General features: G+C 41.6%; 1 protein-coding gene and 1 long non-coding RNA gene across 3 annotated transcripts in view; one reads left to right on the forward strand and one right to left on the reverse strand.

The window, feature by feature from the left end:
- The window catches only part of LOC148643624 (uncharacterized), a 21,843-nt gene extending 19,251 nt beyond the window's left edge, over positions 1 to 2,592 (reverse strand). Inside the window, exon 1 of the long non-coding RNA XR_015929083.1 lies at positions 2,442 to 2,592. This is a non-coding gene — a long non-coding RNA (uncharacterized LOC148643624). The remainder of the gene's footprint in view (positions 1 to 2,441) is intronic.
- The window catches only part of spns2 (SPNS lysolipid transporter 2, sphingosine-1-phosphate), an 89,672-nt gene continuing 69,658 nt past the window's right edge, over positions 467 to 20,480 (forward strand). The window contains exon 1 of one of the 2 annotated variants that reach the window (XM_088616303.1): positions 467 to 1,316. In XM_088616303.1, the coding sequence (XP_088472429.1) occupies positions 1,085 to 1,316 (232 nt within the window). In that variant the 5' untranslated portion in view covers positions 467 to 1,084. The remainder of the gene's footprint in view (positions 1,317 to 20,480) is intronic. The other variant, XM_088616305.1, reaches the window with a different exon arrangement.

A 20,480-nucleotide genomic window follows, 5' to 3' on the forward strand; every position in this document is an offset into this window, starting at 1 on the left:
TGCCGCACTGCTGTGTGACGTAAAATTCATATGGAATAGCAGACCCTCGCTTTTAGGGAGGGCTATCCAGTAGGACGCACTGCATACTGCATTAATTACTGCCTCCGCCATGCGGTGCACTTTCCAAGTCCCTTATTTAGAAAGCTGCTCTGCTTCCAAGCCTCTCACCAAGCCAATTATACAATAGCTGCTATAATGCAATCTGGCGTAAAGCTGAACCGATATGGCCTATATAGGATCTAGACGTACTGTACGTCGTTGCACTTGTACTGAAGCACTCAAAACATTAACCCACACCTTGAAAAATAATCATCCTTTACGAATACCTAGATTCATAATATTGTTACTGTAAAGGACGTTGTCTGTGTGTGAAGCTGAAAGCGAACTACCACCACGCTCATACAGTAGAGCTGCATTCAGCTGTTACTGTACTCTGCGCCCTCAGTGCTGCCTTGTCTCGTCTCCTCTGAACCCTCCTTTGAGGGCTCGGATTTTGATGAGGATTACCTTGTACGTTTGAACGACGAAGAGCACATTATTAGCGTGAGCCTGTTCTGTTTCAGAGCGAGTAGATTTTACGCTCTTTCGCCGCCGCAAAAGAGGATGATCAGGGAAAAAGAATTAACGAAGTAAAAAAAATAAACTTTTAAGGTATCAGAGGGGGACCGCGGACGAAGAGCCACTTGTATCATCATTATCTTCATAGCGTGCAAGGTCAGTGTTAGGTGTTTACAAGTTTGCATTAAGAGCATACGCTGCATTTGAATGCGGCTCAAAGCCCGCTTTGAGAGGAGGAGTCTATCTACACACTGCAAGCTTTCAGATTCACTCCCTTCATACCCCAGCGAAGCAAAGCCGGTCAGACTCAGCGATCTCATGGAATGCCAGTGTACCGCGCCGTCCACACAAACATGAGCCAGGACGACCGCCCCCCTTCAGCATATTAAGACAGCCGTATCTTGGTCCTTCTTATTTTCCTCCCTGCGGTTCCCGTGGGGCTTGGTGTCTTCTTCTGCCGGTGTTGGCTGTGAGCTGCATTCGCTTCGTTCGCGCTGCCGGCTGGATTTCGTGACAGACGGAGACGATGTGTGTGGAGAGCGATGGGTGCGAGATCGAGGGCTGCAGCAGTTCGGACGAAGTGCACACGCTGTCCGGCAGGATGAGCCCCGGTCTGAAATCGAACCCCGATCTTCATCCCTGCAAACCGGGACAGAAATTTCGGGCTGCGCTCCTACGGTGCAGGTCTCCCGTTGCCGCCGCTGGGATACTCAGTTTTGGAAATGTGCTCAATTATATGGACAGGTACACCGTGGCAGGTAAGTTTTCCCGTGTCCTAGTATACACTGTTCCTCATCCACGGCTCATGCCAAGTGGACCAGTTTTCTGTTCCGTTTCTTAAGTTGTAATATAGTGAACGAGGTTCACCAAAACCCAAGAATAACCAAGAACCTTACCACACTCCAGAATACAATTCCTGCCCGTTTCCTTTCGCGTTTTACTGTATTAATTTCGCATGGTCAGTTGGCTGAGAGTAAACAGGTCTAAGTCCAGTTTAAGAATACCAACCCTTTTTTTTTCCCCAAAGATGGTTTAAAAATTAATAGAACAGAAACATTTAATTAAAAACATTAGAGCTGCTTTTTTTCTAACAGTACAGGAAAGGTTCACCCGTAGTAGTGAACAGGAGTATCATGCTGTGCGAATACTGTACGCCACTGGGGCAAGGCTGTAATCAATAAATCCCAGACCCACCACGTCGAGACCTAGTATTTATATCTGAAGTACAGTATTTTCCGATATTGCCACACAAATAAAACAAATAGACATTTTTTGGTACATAATGTATGCCAAACCAAATAATAAGAAATGACAATATTCAATTTTGAAATCAACCAGATCAGAGGTGACAAAAAATGCAGCAGCAACAACAACCGTACTTCTGTTAGAAACTCTGTGATATACGAGATGGGATTTATACTCTGGCAGCCGGGTCTCTAATGGTGGGATATATTTAGGTTCATATTATTAATACCTGGGTCTTTAAAAACACAGAATATCAAGCACCATTAAACGTTTCATCATCAGAGATTAAACCTTATTCGGAAATATGTCGTTCATTAGAGAAGTCACGATGCATTAATCATGTATGCGTATCTATAGGCTTATCCACAACATGTTGTAGCTTCAAACTCCTAACACTCGTATCAAAGTGAGGATTTTAGCGATAAAAAGCTTTCCCTTTGTAGACATCGCTTTAATACAAAGCTTTTTAAAATCAGCCAAAAGAATGTCGTTTTCATTTTTATGTGTTGATTTATTTAAATATAAGAACCCCGTGAAAACGCATAAAGCTCGTAATAGACGAAAAGAATACTTAACCGACTGTAGTGCCTGGCCTGCTACCACATTCTTCCAAAACAACATCAGCAGGACATTTTTACCTTTCAGTCCTTTGAAATGTGCTGAGAATTGACGGATCCAGCGCGCTGCAAAACTTGAAAGTTCAAGCAGGCTGTCCTTTGGACCTAACAAAACATTTCATTCACCTCGTTCAACTGCTACCCGATCTCCACCGGGACAGCGAGAGGTCGGTGTCACAGGTGCAAGGGAGACGGTCTAATTAGAGCCCAGACTCGCTGGAGAACGGAGCGTGAATTAAAATCAGATTTCGCATAGCATTATACTAATTCATAGAAAACAGACAACCAGTTTCCTTTTCCCTTGAAAAAAGTTATTTCGACTACAGAGGTATTAACATATATGATTCAATCATCTTAATACAGGGCAATGTGATGTGTTTTGGGGAAGATCAGATCATCAATTCCAAAATCCTACCAGAATTAATATCAAATGGAAAAAAAGACGTTAGTAGAGAGATGAGATCCGAAACCCAGACTGTATAATGGTCTCATAATTATATATTCAACCCGTTGTTCTGAATATTTTAAAATATTTAAAAAAAACATTTAGGATTCAGCTAGCGAAGAAATAGGACGTTTAGCAGAATTTTAATTGATCAAATGCAGCCTCAAGGACAACCGTTTTACGCTATTTAGCATTGGTTACATTTTACACTTCGTTCAGGTGTGTGTTGCTTTGCAAAAGAAGAAAAAGTAGAATTACACTCTTATTCTAGAAGTGGTTTGGGGTCTTGTTGTCATATTGAACGATAGTCCAAGAACAGTGATACTTTGCTCACGCTATGTGGAGAACATTTTACTGCCAGCGGTGCAGTCCATAGTAAACGTGACATTTGCAATGGAGAATCATTGCATTCAGGCACTTACTGTACTGTGGCTCCGATATTGGGGAATACAACTGCACTGGGTTTAATGGTTGTGATCTCTTAGCCAGGAGATTAATTTGCGCGATTAGGACGTGCCCATCGACTCGGTTGGCTGTCGAAAACGATATACTGTCCAGATGTACAGAAGGTTTTGAATGAGCCGTAATGGAGCAAACAGGAAAAGTGCATCACTGCGTCGGGATACAAGCGCATGCAAAGCCCTTCTGTTCTCTGATGCTGGAGATACCATATTTCACAGCCCTCGCAATACAGGGAATTTTGCTGTCCACGCATGTTTCAGTTTCCCGCAGTGGGGTGGATAGAGAGTACTTGCAGCAGCCGGCTGTACAGAAAGGTATACACAGTAGCACAGGGGAAGCTTTTCGGTTTTCACTAAGGTTTTTTTAAAAGAAAACAGCACCATTTCATTACGAGTTCAGCTATTACAGCAGGTGGACCCTTCACGTGGGGGGTCGGTATACATAATTTCAGAAAATTTCGAAGCGTTTCGACTCCAGTGTAATTTTAAAATCAAATGAAGGAGGCCGTGAATTCTAAACAAATACGAAAGAAGGCGCGTTAGAGTCGTTTCTATCTGTTGTCCGAATTTCTAAAAATGAAGAAACGAAACCGTTTGCCCTTACTTGCGTCAGAAGGAAAACAAAAGAAAAAAATGCAGGGTGGAGAGAGGAATGTTGTTAATTTCTGGGAATTAGGTGTCGCTGCTGGTTAAATGACACATTCGACGGAATATCTCGCACCCAAACATTTGTCTGGAGTAGCATACTTCTGGAGGTGGATTCTCAGATCAAAGCTACCTGCTGGCTTGCAAACTATTTAATTCCAGTCATGTCAGTCTGAAAGGTCTTCTCCTACTGTAGGTAAAGAATTCTGTCAGTATGGAAGAAATGTGTTCCTGCTATATTTTTGCATTATTCTCTGGATAGGCAGTCTGCAGTGACACACGGACTCTTTGTTTGCTATCCAGTCTGATTCTAGGGTCAAGCGATGGCACACAGATTTGTTTTTTTTTTTATTCTGTTTGCATAAAAGGTTGCTTATAGTCTCTTTCATCCTGCAGCAAATGATCGAATGCTGAATAAGCATGCAAGGTTCATTTCTAGTTATGTGTCATGTTAAATTGAGCAGCAAGTACTCCACCACCTCTCTCTATACAGGCTTGGAGGCCCAGTTTTTCCATGCACTGGAAAAAAAAACATAATGTAATATTTTCTGACAGTACCCCAGTAGGTGCATGTGATAAACGTAGGATTCTTTTTTTGCAAAAGAACTGCACAACAGCATACAGTAGCTTACTAACGATAGTGAATGAACATACCTTTCGTTATCTGAGGGTGGCTACAAAACAGTAACTGCATTATGAGGGCGAGCGCTCAGAGGCTTTTACACACAGCCCAGTGAAGGCTGTAGCTGTGTTTCATACAGCTGCAGCAAGCCTCTGAGCGCACAGAGACACCCTACCCCTTCTGGTACTAATGCATAATGCATGCACAAGCCTTTTATTCATCCAGCTGGGGAGTGAGGCTATAGAGAGAGATGCAAGCACTGTCCAGCAAAGCCTGCTGCCTTGTCAGGTGAAGGCTACACCAGGACAGGACAGTGCTTTGTGGAATTTTCCTGGGGGAATCTGGCTGGTGCATTTTGATGTGATGGAGAAGAGCAGCTATCTGCTTGCTGTACAAGGTGTAACAAAGCTTTTTACACTTACCTACACTTCTGCTTTGAAATCGGCTTTGGGTAATTCATTGTTTAGCTGCACTGTTATGCAGCTCCTGTAATAAAGATGATTAGTGCCTGGATCAGAATGGGAACTTTCTGTTCAGTTCCTGCATTGCGAGATGGTACAAGAGCAGCATCCTTTAAGCAGGGAGATGTGTTCATCTGTGCTAGAGAAAGAGAAGACTCCCTACCACCACTCCTGAGCTTAACAAAGGGATTTATGTGGTAGAAGCAACCTATGTACCCAGTGATACACACCAGACAAGATGCTCCAGTACAGTGCTTCTTATACTTTGGGGTAGCACAGACTAGGTTTGGTGCTTCTGTGAAGCTTACTGTTTTTAAAATGCAGTTTTTAAAGCAGAATGCAGCTAACACACCAAATTCAGTCGCAGGGGCAGTCTGCAGATCACCAAAAAATTCCAGGCTCAAGAAACAAATTCCATCTGTTATTTAAGACTAGTGTGTAATACAAAGCAACAGATTTGTACAAAGACGTAGTGCACTACAGTCCTTTTTATTGTAGAGGTCTTGTATTAAATAAATCGCTGGATACTGGTACTGTAGTGCTTATTCGTCCCCTGGGACATCTCACACGTCATGGTGTGTAATGAATTGTGAGACTGCCGCCAAGATTATGTTTGCTAAAAAAAAACAGTAACGAAATAAACAAATATAGCTTTTGGAAAATGACAATCTTTCAATGGGGAAGTACAATTGCAAAAATGGTAGAGAAACGGCGCTTCTGTGACTGGGAGGGCACAAAGGTGTGATTAGATTTGATCAAAGCTTTTCAAGCAGACTCAGAAAACAAGTATGTTCCGATGCCAGTAAATAAGATCGTTTTAGTGGTATACGAAGATAGACACATACATACAACCCAGTTTGCTTGTGTTTCAATTGTGTCTAACACCAATATGATGCCCACAAATTTCCAAATCCCTTTACAATAGAAGAACATTTATTTGAATCTAAGAAGGTCTTACACTAGGGTTTAGAGGAAATAAAGAGGGGCGAGTCTCAGATGGACAGCAAGGCGGTGCAGTGGTTATCATTGCTATCTCGCAGTGCTGGGGTCCTGGGTTGAATTCAGGGTGCTGGGGTGCTGTTTGCATAGAGTTTGTATGTTCTCCACATGTTATGTTTGCTTGGGTTTCCTCTGGGTTCTCTGGTTTCCTCCCACAGACCAAAGACATACTGGTAGGTTAATTGGCTTCTATATAAAACTGGCCATGGTGTGAGTGTGTGATTGTTTGTGTTTGTGTGTGTCCTGCGATGGACTGGTGTCCCGTTCAGGGCGTAACATGCCTTGAGCCTGTTGCTTGCCGGGTGGGCTCTGAGTCCCCCTGGACACTGTATTTGGGAGCACTGGTACTTCTGAGGTGCGCAGTCGGAGAGGCGGTGTTTGGTATCCCTAAACCTCACCCTAACCCTGCAGCACCTGTGACTCCTCTTCCCCCTGGGGCAGCTGAAATGCCACAAAATCAGGCTGAAAATCAGCCCTTATTTCCACTAGTTTTGGGGCATTGTTTTGACAAATTGTCTATGATTTAAAAAAAATAAGACAGCCTGTGGGAGAGTTAGAAGTCAAGATACCTTTGAAAATTTACCCACATTTGCTGAAGAATTGACAACGCTGTTTAATTTTCTTTCAAAAATATAGTTTTGGTGTATTTTATGTGTATTTTATGCTTGGGGTGTGTTTTATGCTTGGCTCCCGCCCAGCTTACCAAACTTATCATTTACCATAAACCTTTAACTTGCCTAAATATTTCAGAAGCCATGTATATAGCAGACTGTTAATAAACTGATCCCCTTTATAAGACCTTCTTTGTCGTACATAATACATTTGGCATTTCTGTTCATAAGAGATTTCTTTTATAACAATGCTACATTGACATGGTGTAAAATACAGACAATACAAATGAGGTATTTTGGACAAAATTATCCGTGCCTTACCACGAAAGACTTTAACATCTTTTTCTTTTTTAAAAACTTTTATTAAATATTAACAAATGTACCATTAATGTTAGTAGACAGTTTAGGTGTAGAGTTTCGAATTAAATCTGATCTTAGTGTCTGACTGCTGAAACAAGCTCATGTATGAAAAAAACAGAACAGAAATTCCCAGACTGTCAACACAACAGCTCTTCGTCTTTGCTTCTCACCTCAAAGGGTTAAACCACATCTAATCCTCCACATGTATGTAAATGTACAATAAATACACATCATACATAAATACTCATCAGAGACTCTAGAAGGTGTCACTGCCTGCACAATGTTTAGTTTAGGTCATTTCTTGTTGCAGTGAAAACAAGTAGGAACGACTAAATCCGCCCATCTGCCTTGCCCAGAATGAAAATAAAATCTCCACACAAAAAAATGTGTTTTCAATCTTCATATTTCGTCTTCTTGTTGTGGGTAGAGCTCTGTAATTGCATGTTGATCACTGCTTAATTGAAATACATCTATGGTGGAGAAAGCGATAGAGTTGTAATTTCGCCCCCCGTAAATAGAGCCTGTGGGAAACTGTTTTTAGTCGCTCAGGCCCACGAGAAGACATAAAAACCCCGCCACGTGTTCTGAAGTGAGGTTAGCGTTGCTTGCAGGGAGGAGCAGGGAACAGTTTTCTGGTGGGTTGTCAAGGCCTGATATTTAAAACTCTGCACCAATATAGCTCTGTCTTTGTGCTGCGGGGGTCACACCTTCTCAGGAATGGGGCAGCTGCGTGCGACAGAAGTGCACTTGGTAAACACGCTTTTTAAGTCTTTTGTCCCTGTCCCCTCAGGAACGGACAGCCACGCGCCGTGCAAGCGTTTGTATTGCTTTCATTCTCGCTGAGTGGCATCAGAGTGCCCTGAAACACCTGTGCCTGCCACACAAAATCACACCGACTTTGGCATCATCACAGGCCACAGCCAAGGGGCAGGAGCTCCTCCATTCTGCTCGAGCAGCATGATTACCCAAGTCGTTATTTCAAAAATCTTTATTGGCAATAAAGGAAATAATGAAGGGGCTGGCGGCCGGCCAGGATCTGTCAGTCAAAGTAATAGCTGGGCTTCCGGCTTTTCTTCTCGTGTCTGACTTGTAGTGCGACCGATGTTTCTGCTTCCATTGTTTATCGCACAAATCTGATACCTTTTCCAAAATGCTTTGTACGAGTGAATGAGAGGAAAGCCTGCTGAGTAGTTCTTATTGTGCTGCATAGAATGCGTCTCCCTTGGAGTTCTCAGCATGGATCAGCGGTAGTTTACCTGGTGACTTCCTGGCATTGAGTTGGGGAACATTTTTCCGGAAGTGAGTGGAGTCCTCACACAGCATTTGAAGTGAATAACTCTATAAAACAGAGTCTGGCATCGTGTGAGGATCTAATACAAAAAATAGAACAGGGAAACGCAGTAGGTCCCCACTGCTGTCCCAGATACAGAAAGAAACAGGCCTTGTCAGAGGGTTTGACGGGAAGAATATCTTTTGCCTGATCCCGATCAAAGAAGTCAATGCACATGCATCGTAGTGTCTCAGACAACGACAATAATGCTGTAGGAGTGATCTTCCACAGAGTGTCACAAATCTTGAAGCATATGCTGCTGATTGTTAAGGCTGGATTAGGTAGGGTCAACCAATATAAGGGGTGGCAGATTGAGCTTGTTACTTATTTAATGTATAAAATGCTCTAAGCTCTGTCCCTAGACCATTTTTATGGCATTTTAAGATTCTTAATTAGCACTAATCTGGTGCTGCTTTACCTAAGATAACATTAGAGACCAGACGATTATCCGCGATCAGGCATCTGTGAATCTGTCCATTTTCTATTGAAGTTCAGTCAGAAAGTTCAGGATAAAGAATCTGCCCTACAGGAGGATAATCTGGCACTGGACTCCGTGACGCCTGTGCAGCTACAGTACAGTGCGGCAGCCGGCTAGAGTCCCTTCAGACTCCCTGAGAAGGATGTGTGCAACAGGAAAAGAACGAACAAAACAAGATGCAAAGTGTCTCATCTGAATGGCGGCATGCGTCAGGTGAAGGCATCCTCCGTCAGTAAACGTCTTTGGTGATACTGTGAGAATGACTTAGGAATTAAAAAAACAACAACAGAAAAACAGAAATATTAAATTTGTCCCTGCAGATTTCAGCATGGAAGCCAGTACAAAGTCCCCCTCCCAGACCTGTGTTGCACCCCCCAATGACCTATGACCCATGACCCCTGAACCATGTCCCACATCCCTGTCCTTTCTTCTTAACAGTCGAGGCTTCACAGTTAAAGATCGTATGCTGCACTCATTAAATCGCCAGTGTGACTGGTGCTGCTGCACACATCGCTGTCTTGTTTCCAAACCCAACAATTCTGGTTTCTACACACTCTCCGTCAACACAGGGCCAGCCGACCAGTAGCAGCGCTTGCTGCTGTCTGCCCTATAGAGAAATGCGCAAGACATCTGTAATTAGATGTCTCTTCTTGTTTCTGAGGTCCATGTGGTCTTGCAGAGAAGAGGAGGGGATATAAATATTTGCTTCTACTAGAACAGTTTTCCTAGCGCTAACAGCTTCATTTATCCGAGAGGCGTGTTATGTGCTACATTGCGAGCCTGCCTCACAATTTTCCAGTTCTTTTTCTTCTTCACGTATTTCATTTTACGTGGTTGTTCATGGATGCAGAGCACTGATAAAAATGTATAAAAAAGGACATGCATTGTGTATGATTCTGCAGCAGCTGAGCACAGTGGTATCCGTCATGCACTGCCTGCAGATTATAGCTCAAGGTAGGCTGCGGTCATCCCATTTTGCCACTGTAGGTTGTAAAGCCAGTGTTTTTATTGTAATCAATAATCATTTATTGACACCAGAAAAAAAAAACATTGAGTTAAATCCGTCCTCCTGCAATTTCATTTACTGGATTGTCTTGGTTTTATTTCTTGTGCATTTGTTCATTAACTTAATATTTTTAGTTACTCTGAATTTTGAATTTTGGCAAATATGTAATACACATTGGACAAAGAAGTGCATTTTAAATCAACATTTTAAATAATAAATTATGCAACATAATGATCACATAGGGAGTCATGGTAGCTGAGACAGCAAGGGTGTCAAGCTCCTGACCAGAAGGTCCCAGGTTCAATCCCAGGTAGGGGCAGGTGATGTAGATTGCTCTAATTCCTTCCAGATGGCTCCCAGGTCCACTCAGCCTGCTTTCCAAATGAGCACTGGGGGTTAATCCTTCTGGGGGTAACAGGCCAGCCAGAGTGTGATGCTGACCTCATCACCTCCACCTCCAGGGTCAGATGGTTGAGACAAATGGTGGCCCTTGCCCCCCCATTCCCCATGGGCCTTTATGGCCTGAAAAGGGACCTACCTAATAATCATGTGGAACACTTTTGATCTAAATGTAAGAAAAAAAGATCTCTCAAATACACAGCCTTATGGGTGTTTTTTTTTAATATACAACAAGGACCATGGGAGCTTAGAAACTCCCTTTCAGCAGTGTGTACCTATTTAACTACACCCGTACAGCGGAGTTTGTTGTGTGTTGCAGAATTCAAACTGCTTTTGATTCACCTTTCTTGAGCTGTTTTGTATTTCCTTCCTCTAAATACAAGCCTATCCCCAGCACAGACCTTTCAGGGATTTCTACCACTCCCAGCTTTTTCGGTTCATTCAGTGCTGGTTCTGTAGGTTTGAGACGGCTTTAGAATGAGACAGTATGCTCTGTAATAGGAACCATTGGAATTAGAGGTCACCTCTTCCCTCCCAAATGTTTTTCATGTGGTCCCTCTAGCAATTATTCTGCTAACCTCAGTATTGCCTTGGAAACCGCCACTCCTGCTGGCCCTACTCTTGGCACATTAGCTTTATCTGTTTAGATCCAAAGCGTTTAGTTTACTGACTCCATTTTTTTCCACATTGTAATCTTTCATTTTAATGGACTTTTTATTTGTTTATTTTTGAACGGTGGGCCTAGGATTATATATCAGTAACTGTGCTATTTTCTGGTGAGCTACAGCAACTCCAAAAACACAAATAAAATTAACTTCACTGGGTATGTATTTATATGTCACTTGAAAGAATAGGCTGGTGCTTCATTAAATGGAAAATGACAAGGGACCTAAAAATATAATGAATACCAATGTATGATAGCACATTTAAAGAAGCCAGTGGTGCAGCGTGGTTTAAGGATGTTATATGTTTTGCTTAGTCTGCTTTTAGGCTGTTAGTAGTTTTTAATATCAAGATAAATTTATCATATTTGTCATATTTGAAATGAATGTAATGTTTAGAATTTGAATCAATGGGCTCATGCATTAAGACTTGGTTTAAGACTTAGTATATGCTTGCTTGACAGTCTGTGGCTATTACAGGCCCGTCTTCAGTGTGTTCAAACAGGAAATAATCAGGACACTGTAGGGATGCCCAACTCACTTTGGTCAAAGGGAGCTTTGAAAAGGAGCCTTTTGTCTGCTACTGCCAGACTCAGTTTGCTTTTGGATTTCGGTGCTATGGAATGACACCTCCCTGACGGCTGAATTAGACTGGTGGGCAAAACCGAGCAGGTGCTTGTGGGGCTTCCTCTCCTGAGAGCGAGAAAGGCACAGGGCCAGGGGCCACACAGGGATCAGAGTGGGCCCCTCCCTGCCCAGCAGCTGCGCGGGCGGCATGGACTCTACCAGGAACGGCTACGAAGTGACGATACTGGCGTTCGACAGGACCGGAAAAACTCGTCAAACGGGGGGTTTTCACAGCCTGGCAGGCAGGGAGGGCAAATGAGAAGAGAAAGAATTCCCAAGTTTATACTGAGGAGCCGACGGTATCTGCTGCTGAGCTGTGTGCCAGCTGGGTTCATAGCTTCGTGAATAGAGGCAGGCAGTCGAGCAGGAATGTACAGAAGATAATAAGAGTGCTGTTAGGGAACAGCCTATTGTTTAGAAGGAGGTACCTGAAAACTTTGGCAAGTGAGGTACTATATGCAATGTATGTAATGTAACCTGAAGATCCTTTTCTGATTGTAACTTACTGAATCAGCCTATTTCTCTGTATTGATTTATTTCCAAAACCTAATGCTTTGCTGCCCTGAGAGGCAGAGAGAGGATTTAAATCCTGTTTCATTAAATGAATGCAGATTAAGGGAAGCCAATCCAAAAAGACCTAAAAACATGTGAGGAGTTAATAAACTCATCTAGAGGGACCTGTGTCTGTAACTCCCCACCTCATTCCTAACTGTCAAAGGAGAAGAATGCTGGATCTTGTTGTTGTGTTGTTGTGTTTCTCCAGTGGTTGACAGAAATAAAGGTCATGAAAGTCAGCCCCTCCCTAAAAAACATTCCATCCATTCATCCATTCATGAGGGATCCATTCCTATTACTGAGGCAATAAGGTTCCCTTAGTCGACTCTAAACTCTTCCTAGTCCTTGCAGTGCTTAACCAGTTCTACAATGTGAAGGGGAGCTCCAGGCTATAGCTGAAGAATATAACAATCTGGATCCAAACCAGCAACCTCCAGGCTGAAATACAGGTTCTGTCTGGTTTAATTAAATTCTAGTTTAAGTGGGAAACTTCCTGTGCACCTTTAAAGGGTGGAAGAGGTACCCCAGTACCCCTGCCACTGACCAGCCTGTGCCAGGAATAAGGTCTTTAAAACCAAACCCTTACGCCATTAGTTCAGCCTCGAGATTCAAAAATTAGGTTGTGAAGCATTGTTTTTGGAAACCTCCAGGCCAGATGGCTACATCATGTAATTCTCGAAAGTTGAAACTTGGTATTACTTAATTCAAAGCCACAAGATAGTATATCTATAAACATATTATATTTGGGAATCGCTGGGGCGATTGTTTGTGGTCACATAACATATTGCTTCCATCTTATCACAAATCAAATGTCTGCCAGACAATTTAAAACTTTCCAGAAATATGACGGCCAAGGTGAACAGCATGGATTATATCCAGATGCAGGAGACTAAAGCTTTGGTTCCCAGATTACATCTGCAATTGGTTTTCCTCAAAAGATCCTAAAGAGATACGAGCCCCTTAATGATGATTTAACTGAACCGATTCCTGTGAGCTCAGGGCATTTTATTCCTCGCAGAGAAACGTAACAGCTGACCTTTTCTGCAGAACTGACAGAGCAGCGAAACAACACTGCTGATTACGTCAGCCTGTTTATCCCAAATCTAACACAGTTTTATCTGCTGTAACCATCTTCAAATGGCTATCATCAAGCCACAGTGTACAACATGCTGGCTTGAGTGCTGAAGAAATTCAAACACAGTTTCAAGGCTAAATGGCCTGAGTGAATTGACATGGGCTGTCCACTGATGGCGTATTCCTTAAGTGAAAGTGAAATCGATGAACGAAGTGGACAAGTGTGATAGCCCCATGCTGGATGACAGCTCAGTGGCCTTGGGCCTTGCTGCAGTTGTTGAGTAAATGTATCGATACTTGAAGTGGTATCTCTAGTACTTCTATTTATCTTTTTTCAAGTTCTTGCATTATATATCAAATCACACACAGAGCGTTAAGGTGCTGGGAATACAGAAGGACCCTCTGGTGACCTCAGCAATGGAAAGCAACAGTGAAGTGTTGGAGATATTCATTCTTGTCACAGCAGTTACCATGAAACACAAGCAATTGCAGGCCAGGGCTCTCCTGTGGCTCTTATTCAAAGTGTGGAAGGGGCTGACCGTATCAATCAAGAGGTCAGAGAGGGAGGAGGGGCATCAGCGTGTGAGCCAGAAGAAAATAAGCAGAGGTGGGTTCCACTGCGAATTAAAAAGAAAGCAGAAAAAATCCCCTTGGAGTGTGTGACACACCTGAGCAGAGCTCCACAGATGAGATATGGTTTTGTTTGTTCTTTTCTTCCTTTTTACCCTTTAGCACTGGTAATGACCTCTGCTTCTTCCTATACCAATAAAGGTCTTTGTCTTTTAAATAAACAGGTGCGTTGGTCTCTATTTCAGTTGATCTAATTCAGCTTTGCTGCAACAAATCTAGAACACCCCTCTATTTCCTACTGACAGTAGAAAAAAAACTGCCAGTTAAAAAGGTCACTACAGAATATCATTTCGGTCATATAATATATACAGTATATAGGAATGTGGACAGCTAAGCAGTACAGGGGCTCAGAAAACAAAATGTTACTGCAAAATATCAAAAGGTGTTTTTACTTTATACAGCAGTCCATTTCCAAAGAAAGCATCTTTAAGATTTTTCTTGCTCAGCACTTTAAGTGGAAATCCCTTTGGTATGATCTTCAAAACACAGCATTGAAAATCTTTCAGTTCTCAGTGGGTTCTTAGATTAGGTTTCTCATTTGACTCTTTTTCCCTATATATCTGCGTCATTTGTTTTTGTCTACTGCAGGTTCTAAAAATTTCACAAGGGTGAGACTTTAAAGGGTGAGACTACGTCTGGGAATTTTTTTTCACATTGCCTGTAGATATTTTACAGTGCATAGTAGAAAAGAGAGTAAGTCATATTCTGGGAAAGGACAAACATTTTCTCACTTGTCTCACTTGAATTAGGAAATTTACTGTGCTTTCAAAAAGAAATTAATCAGATGTGAGCAGTGTCTGAACAGAGCAGCGTTTGACATTAGTTCGAACGGAGAGCGAGCACATTGTACAAAGAGACCAATTTTAAATACTCTAGTTTTGAAATCAATACCAGCAAATCATTTCTGCATGATGGCACTAATCAGGAACAAATCTTTTACATCCCATGCTCAGAAAAAAAGAGTATGAAATCAAGCTTCAACGAGATAAGTACAAAGATGTGCATCTGTATTTTCCAGGAAACCAATCTTACATTTTCCACCTTCAGTAATTAAGATTTTAGAAAAAAAAAACAGTGAATGAGGATTAGATCGCTTTGCCTGAAGAAGCACTACCTGCTCTGCTGTGTGTGCGGGGTAAAAGGAGAGGAGAGGGGAGTGTGTATGTTTGTCAGGCCACAGACAGATTAAGAGATGGATTTCAGTGCCATCCACCATAATTACCCATCTCCGACTAATACAGGCCTGACTGAACAAGGGGTGGGCACCCAGATGTCCATCTTCCCAAGACTACTCTAATCATTGGAAGTGCTTTTTACTCTTAAGACTGGGATCTGTCTCTGCAGGTCTCTTCTGTTTTCACTGATTACTTTCCTCTTGACATGAGACATGCATGGCTACAGCCCACTAGGGCTGAATTGGGCTGGAAAAGCAACAGTCCTAGATTCTCTCCTCTTGTGGGAGATCTGAAGAGGAGACCACCTGGCTGTTATCCTCTCTCCTGCGAACAGGCTGGTGAGGAAGGTTTCGACTGCACTGAATCAGATCAGACTTTTTAAAGATCTCATCACCCACACAAGGAGAAATCGAGATGGCTCAGTAAACGCTACGAAACCTCCAATATAGTCCTTCATGTTACTAGTCACCACACCTTTGTTTTAATTTGCAATTAGTCCAATAACAGGTATTTCCCTCAACTTGACAGGAAATGTAAAAGAGGAATAATGAAATAAATGCACCAAGAATCTAAAAGGATTCAAAGCAGAACTATTAACAAAGTAACGTGGACGATCTTGCAATTGCACAATTTACATGCTTCGTTAGCCTTTCGAAATCTCATCCACTTTCTTCATGAGTGTCAGGTAGAGAGAGTATTTTGTGCTGGATCAAAACTTGTAAGGAATAGTGAATTGCTCCATCCTTTATAATCCATAACAGGAATTGAATTAATGTATTTGCGATATTATTTATCTTTTTCACATGGAATAACTCCAATGCAGTAGCTATGCTGTGTCAGCACGGATATATCGGCAATTGTTTTTGTCGGAAAGATTCACTCACTGGTTTAATAACATAAATAAGCCTTTGGCCAAAATGGCTAAACCTCAGAAATATGTGAGTCATATTAGCAAAGCATTGCATCTTTAACAAAATAACAAAAAGAGCAATGACAACAAAAGGGTGACAGTAAAAGTACCACAAGGAGTTTTGTGGAAGTGAGATTATTCCATGTTGATGTTATCTAGTTTACATTTGGTTACTTCACAGTAAAGGTATGGTATTGGAGCCTATAGAAACAAAGTTACAGAAAACAAGTCAATAGTCTTTGATTCATTTAATTAAAACCAATGCAAAGAAAACTCTGGAGTGTGAAAAGAGCTGTATAGTAACTGGTCGAGCTAAGCAGTAAGAAAGAGTTTTTAGCCAACTTCATAATCAGGCAGTTGCAATCAAATCTGATGTTTGCAGACATGTGACTATTTGTCCTTTAGAAGTGAAATAATATTTGGCACTTGAACCGTGTAGCTGATACTTGGAAGACAAACTTTGAAACAGGAAAGCCTCTTTAAAAGACCCCACGGGAATGTTCCACGCCCCTGGGGAAAAAACAAACTTCGGCCATCCTGTGTGACAGCAGATATTAAGCATGAGCAGGAAAGAGAGGAGAGGAGAAAAGCCGCCGTTGAAAGAGAAAGTCAGAAGAGCAGCGAGCTCAAGGAGAATCGAGCAGAGATGTCGAAGCTCAGACCATGCATTTTTGTGGTTAACCCTCTGAAGTCTGTGGCCAGGCTTACCCATTAAGGGCAGGACCAGCGCTAGGAATCAGGCATCTGGAGACACTCGTGGCTCCCCCTTTCCAACATTGAAAACATATTTATCTAAAAAAGACCAGTTTTGGAAGTCACAGCATCTGCTTCAGTCAGCACATTGTGGCCGGCTACCCTCTCGATGGTATTTCCAGAATGAGCTATAACATTGCGCAGCATGAGAAAACCAAGTCAGGCATTTCAATGTGCAGAACTTTGCAGAGCCTGGAGTATTTCTTCTGTGGCACAGAATTTGACCCTGACTTGACTCTGATACGACTTTCTAACATTGGCCTTTTTCTGAAAGCATACCTCATTCCTCTGGTAACCCCCTTCGATTCCTCCCCCCGTCCAGCTCTGACCACTTGTCCTAGTTTAAGCGCTGCTTTCTGAAATAGAAATCAGGGCTTGTTCATCTCTTTGGGGACTTTAAATTAGGTCTGCTCTTAAAACTGTCTGCTTTCGAAACTGCATGAGACTCAGCGCGGTCCTTTGGCTAAGACTCGTGGCCCAGATGAGCACAAATCACTGTGTTCAGCCAGAAGGAAGATGTTGAGATGATTTTTTTAGCAAGGTGACCGATCCACACTGACAGTCTGTGACCGAGGATTGTAAACACAGGCACGTGGGCTTTTTTTTTTAAAGTGCACCGTGTGAATATTACATCATGGTTTTCTTTATTGTTCATTTCCTCATCTGCAAAGAGTGGGAGCTATTTAGTAAAGCATGATGTGTTGTGTCACAGGGAGAGAGAAATCTTGCTCTGCTGTGGTTAAAAGAAATGCTTCTTTGGACGCAAGAATGCTACTGAATTGCTGAATGAGTTTTGGTGGTTCCTCCCTTGGTTTTGGAGCAGGCTGTCTTGGCACTGACAGATGGCATTTACCATCCGTTTTGCCCGTATTCAACAGATTATCCCAGAATGTTCTCTAACAATCAAGCAAATGCAAATATGTCTGCTTTCTTCGAATGTTGCTGACATCTTGATCTCTTAAAACCGTATATACTGTTGCGAATTTTTAAATTTCCCAAAGCTTTTCGAAACTGATTTCTCCTGAAAGCTGTGTGTGCAGATCTCTTAGAAAGGCTCTAACTGCTCAGGTCATAACTGGCTATATTTTATCAAATATAAGCTGACTCGAAAAAAATTGTAAAAATCTACAGCACTTTATCCTGAATGTATTTCTGTCAGATACATGAAAAATATCATTGGTCTTAAAGGAGCACAATCAAAGAGGAATAATTTAGATGGGATTTGAAGACACCTCAGCTCTCCTCTTACAAAAAAAGAAAAGTGCTCATAGTATTGGATTGGCATATATATTCAGTTAATATAATTCAAATCCTCTTTAGTGGCCAAGTCTTACAACATTATTACACTCAGAAGACATCTAATGTATTAAATTACAATAGGCTGTCTTTATTTCATCTCCTTGCTTCTTAAATTAAAACTGGATGTTTGGATAAAGAACATTTTCCCTAATGTAGGGAGTTTTGCATGGTAAAAGATTTTGGACAGGAAGCTCATTTTTTGCTGTAGTGTGGTGCACAAGAATGAAAAAAAGATCTTTAAAGTCTTTTTGAGTGCTATAAATGATATTTCACTCCCTAGTTTTTTTGTTTTCATTTGTGGTTAGGAAAAGTACTCCTCTCACAGGGATTGGCACCAGTGATTCATAGAGGAAGGGAGAGCCTGCATTCAGAGCTCAGTTTGGATAATGTTGATGATGTAATGGAACAGAAGTGGTTCATTCATAAGACCCTTTTCTTACACACAAGAACACTAGAGCTTCAGAAAGAGAACATGTGCTGGGCTTGTTTACATAAAATTGTTTTGCATTGTCTTAATTCAAAAGGGATATGAAATATTTGTTTGTAAATAATATGGTTAGTTACACAAAGGGCAGTTTAATGATGCAGTGGTTAGTTAGCATTGCTGCCTCAAAAGGGCTGAGGCCCTGGGCTCAGTTTAAGAACTGGGGACTGTATGTGTGGAGTGTGTAAAAGAAGGAGCTCAAGCTTTGCTGAATGCTGAGAGTCAGGTAAGACTGAGAAGCAGATTTTTTTTTATTTCCTGAAACAGGCTTCCCAGCCCTCATGAGTTCCTGTGCTACTGCATTACCCCTCCTCTTCTGTTCAGGACATGGTGTTACTGTGGCAACAGGTTTGGTGCTAGCACTTTCCAGCAAGTGTAAATCTACCCCCCCAGCCTGTCGCTACATCACTACAACCAAAATAGCCTTTTGTCAGGATGGCTCTGATTGTACAGTCTGCCTAGGTTATGCATCTGTCGTTGATAACTCTCCTTCTAAAAGTGAAATGACCTGTCAATCGGAACCTTATGTGAATCAATATTCACCAGCCATGCTTAGGAGTATAACTGGAGGCACTGTTATTCAGATCCATCAACAGTAAGACAGTTGGCTCCCAATTTATTTGACCTTTGATACAATGTCCCTGAAAGCAAGGAAGCAAAAATAAAAGTGATCTTTTGTTGCAAAAATAAACAAAAAAAAAACTGAATGGTTAGACTATTAGAATTCTATGAAACAAAAGAACAGATATTGTATCCTATTAATGTTAGAGGGACTCTGAGTGTAAAATAGACTCACAAACGTTTCTGATCATATGTGTGGTTTAAATTTCTTATGTCCTCTTTCTGTTGTGCTGGGGAAGTTTTGTATAGCTGTACCTAGAATAAATGAGGATAGTACCTTAGATCTCCAGACAATTCTTGTACTTTCCCCATGATGTTTTGGTACTCACCACTACCCTGCGACTATCAAGGTGACCTTCCAGAAGCTCTGTTGAGGTTTTGTGAAACTACCTGACAAACGTTTGAACACTGTGTATTTAGATTGATATGTAATTATTCTTTTCAAGTGCGCAATTGATGTCCCTTCACAGATCTTAAGTTTTCATGTATTTGTATCACGTGCTTCTATATTTTCTTTGCCAGCTTTTAGTTAATCAAGGCTAAATATGGAAGCTTTTAATTATTTTGGGGGAAAAACATTAATATGAAAGTCACCCTACAAGATACATTCTATAGAATACCACATAAATATATTGCTTAATATACTATTGTACATACTTTTATTACCTGCTTTAATACCATGTAATGTACTATGTTACACACTACAGTTGTACAGAGGTGTACTATAGTATCTACAGTATCTACAGTACTAGTACTGAGATGTAATACTGCTGTGAAAATACAGTATACACTATAGTATGTCTCAGCGGACTGTATTTAATACTGTACTTCTCCAAACTGTGTTATGACACCCACTCTATAATATAGAGCTTCAAAGAAACATAACAGCATATTAAGCCAAGTAATGTTTCAGACACTTTGCTTTCCCTTTGTTGGTTCCTGGAATTTTATTTTCACAGAAACTGCTTTTTTTTTTTTCACCTGCGCACATGGGACAGGAGTTTCGGCATGGTGTTGGGGTTCTCGCGTGCGATGGAATTTGTCTTTTTAGCCTCAGTAACAAAACAAAGGCAAAATGAAAGAAAACATGTCTCACTATGCCAAGCACTTTGGCTGCAACCAGGTTCCCGAGCAGCAGATAATAGTTTGACAGTCTTTTCAGAACAAATAAGTGGAGCAGTGAAGAAAGCAGGTCGATTAATCCAGGGATAGCCCAGTCACTGGATTCCAACAGGCATTTCAAACATTTTTAAACATTTCCTGCCCAGCATATTTATTCCTGGCTTATCAGTTGATAGGTTATTTTAAGCTTCCTTTAATTAGTCAGCCTGCATGTGTCAATTTCGCTGGAAATATACAAAACAGCCTGGCAGGATGAGCAGACAACTGTCAAGAAATGTTGCTCACCTTGATAAACAGGAGGGGAAAAGGGCAAAGGGATTTTATACACTTG

The sequence above is a fragment of the Lepisosteus platostomus genome, chromosome 22 (assembly GCF_059453375.1).
Source record: "Lepisosteus platostomus isolate fLepPlt1 chromosome 22, fLepPlt1.hap1, whole genome shotgun sequence".
Taxonomy (NCBI): Eukaryota; Metazoa; Chordata; class Actinopteri; order Semionotiformes; family Lepisosteidae; genus Lepisosteus; species Lepisosteus platostomus.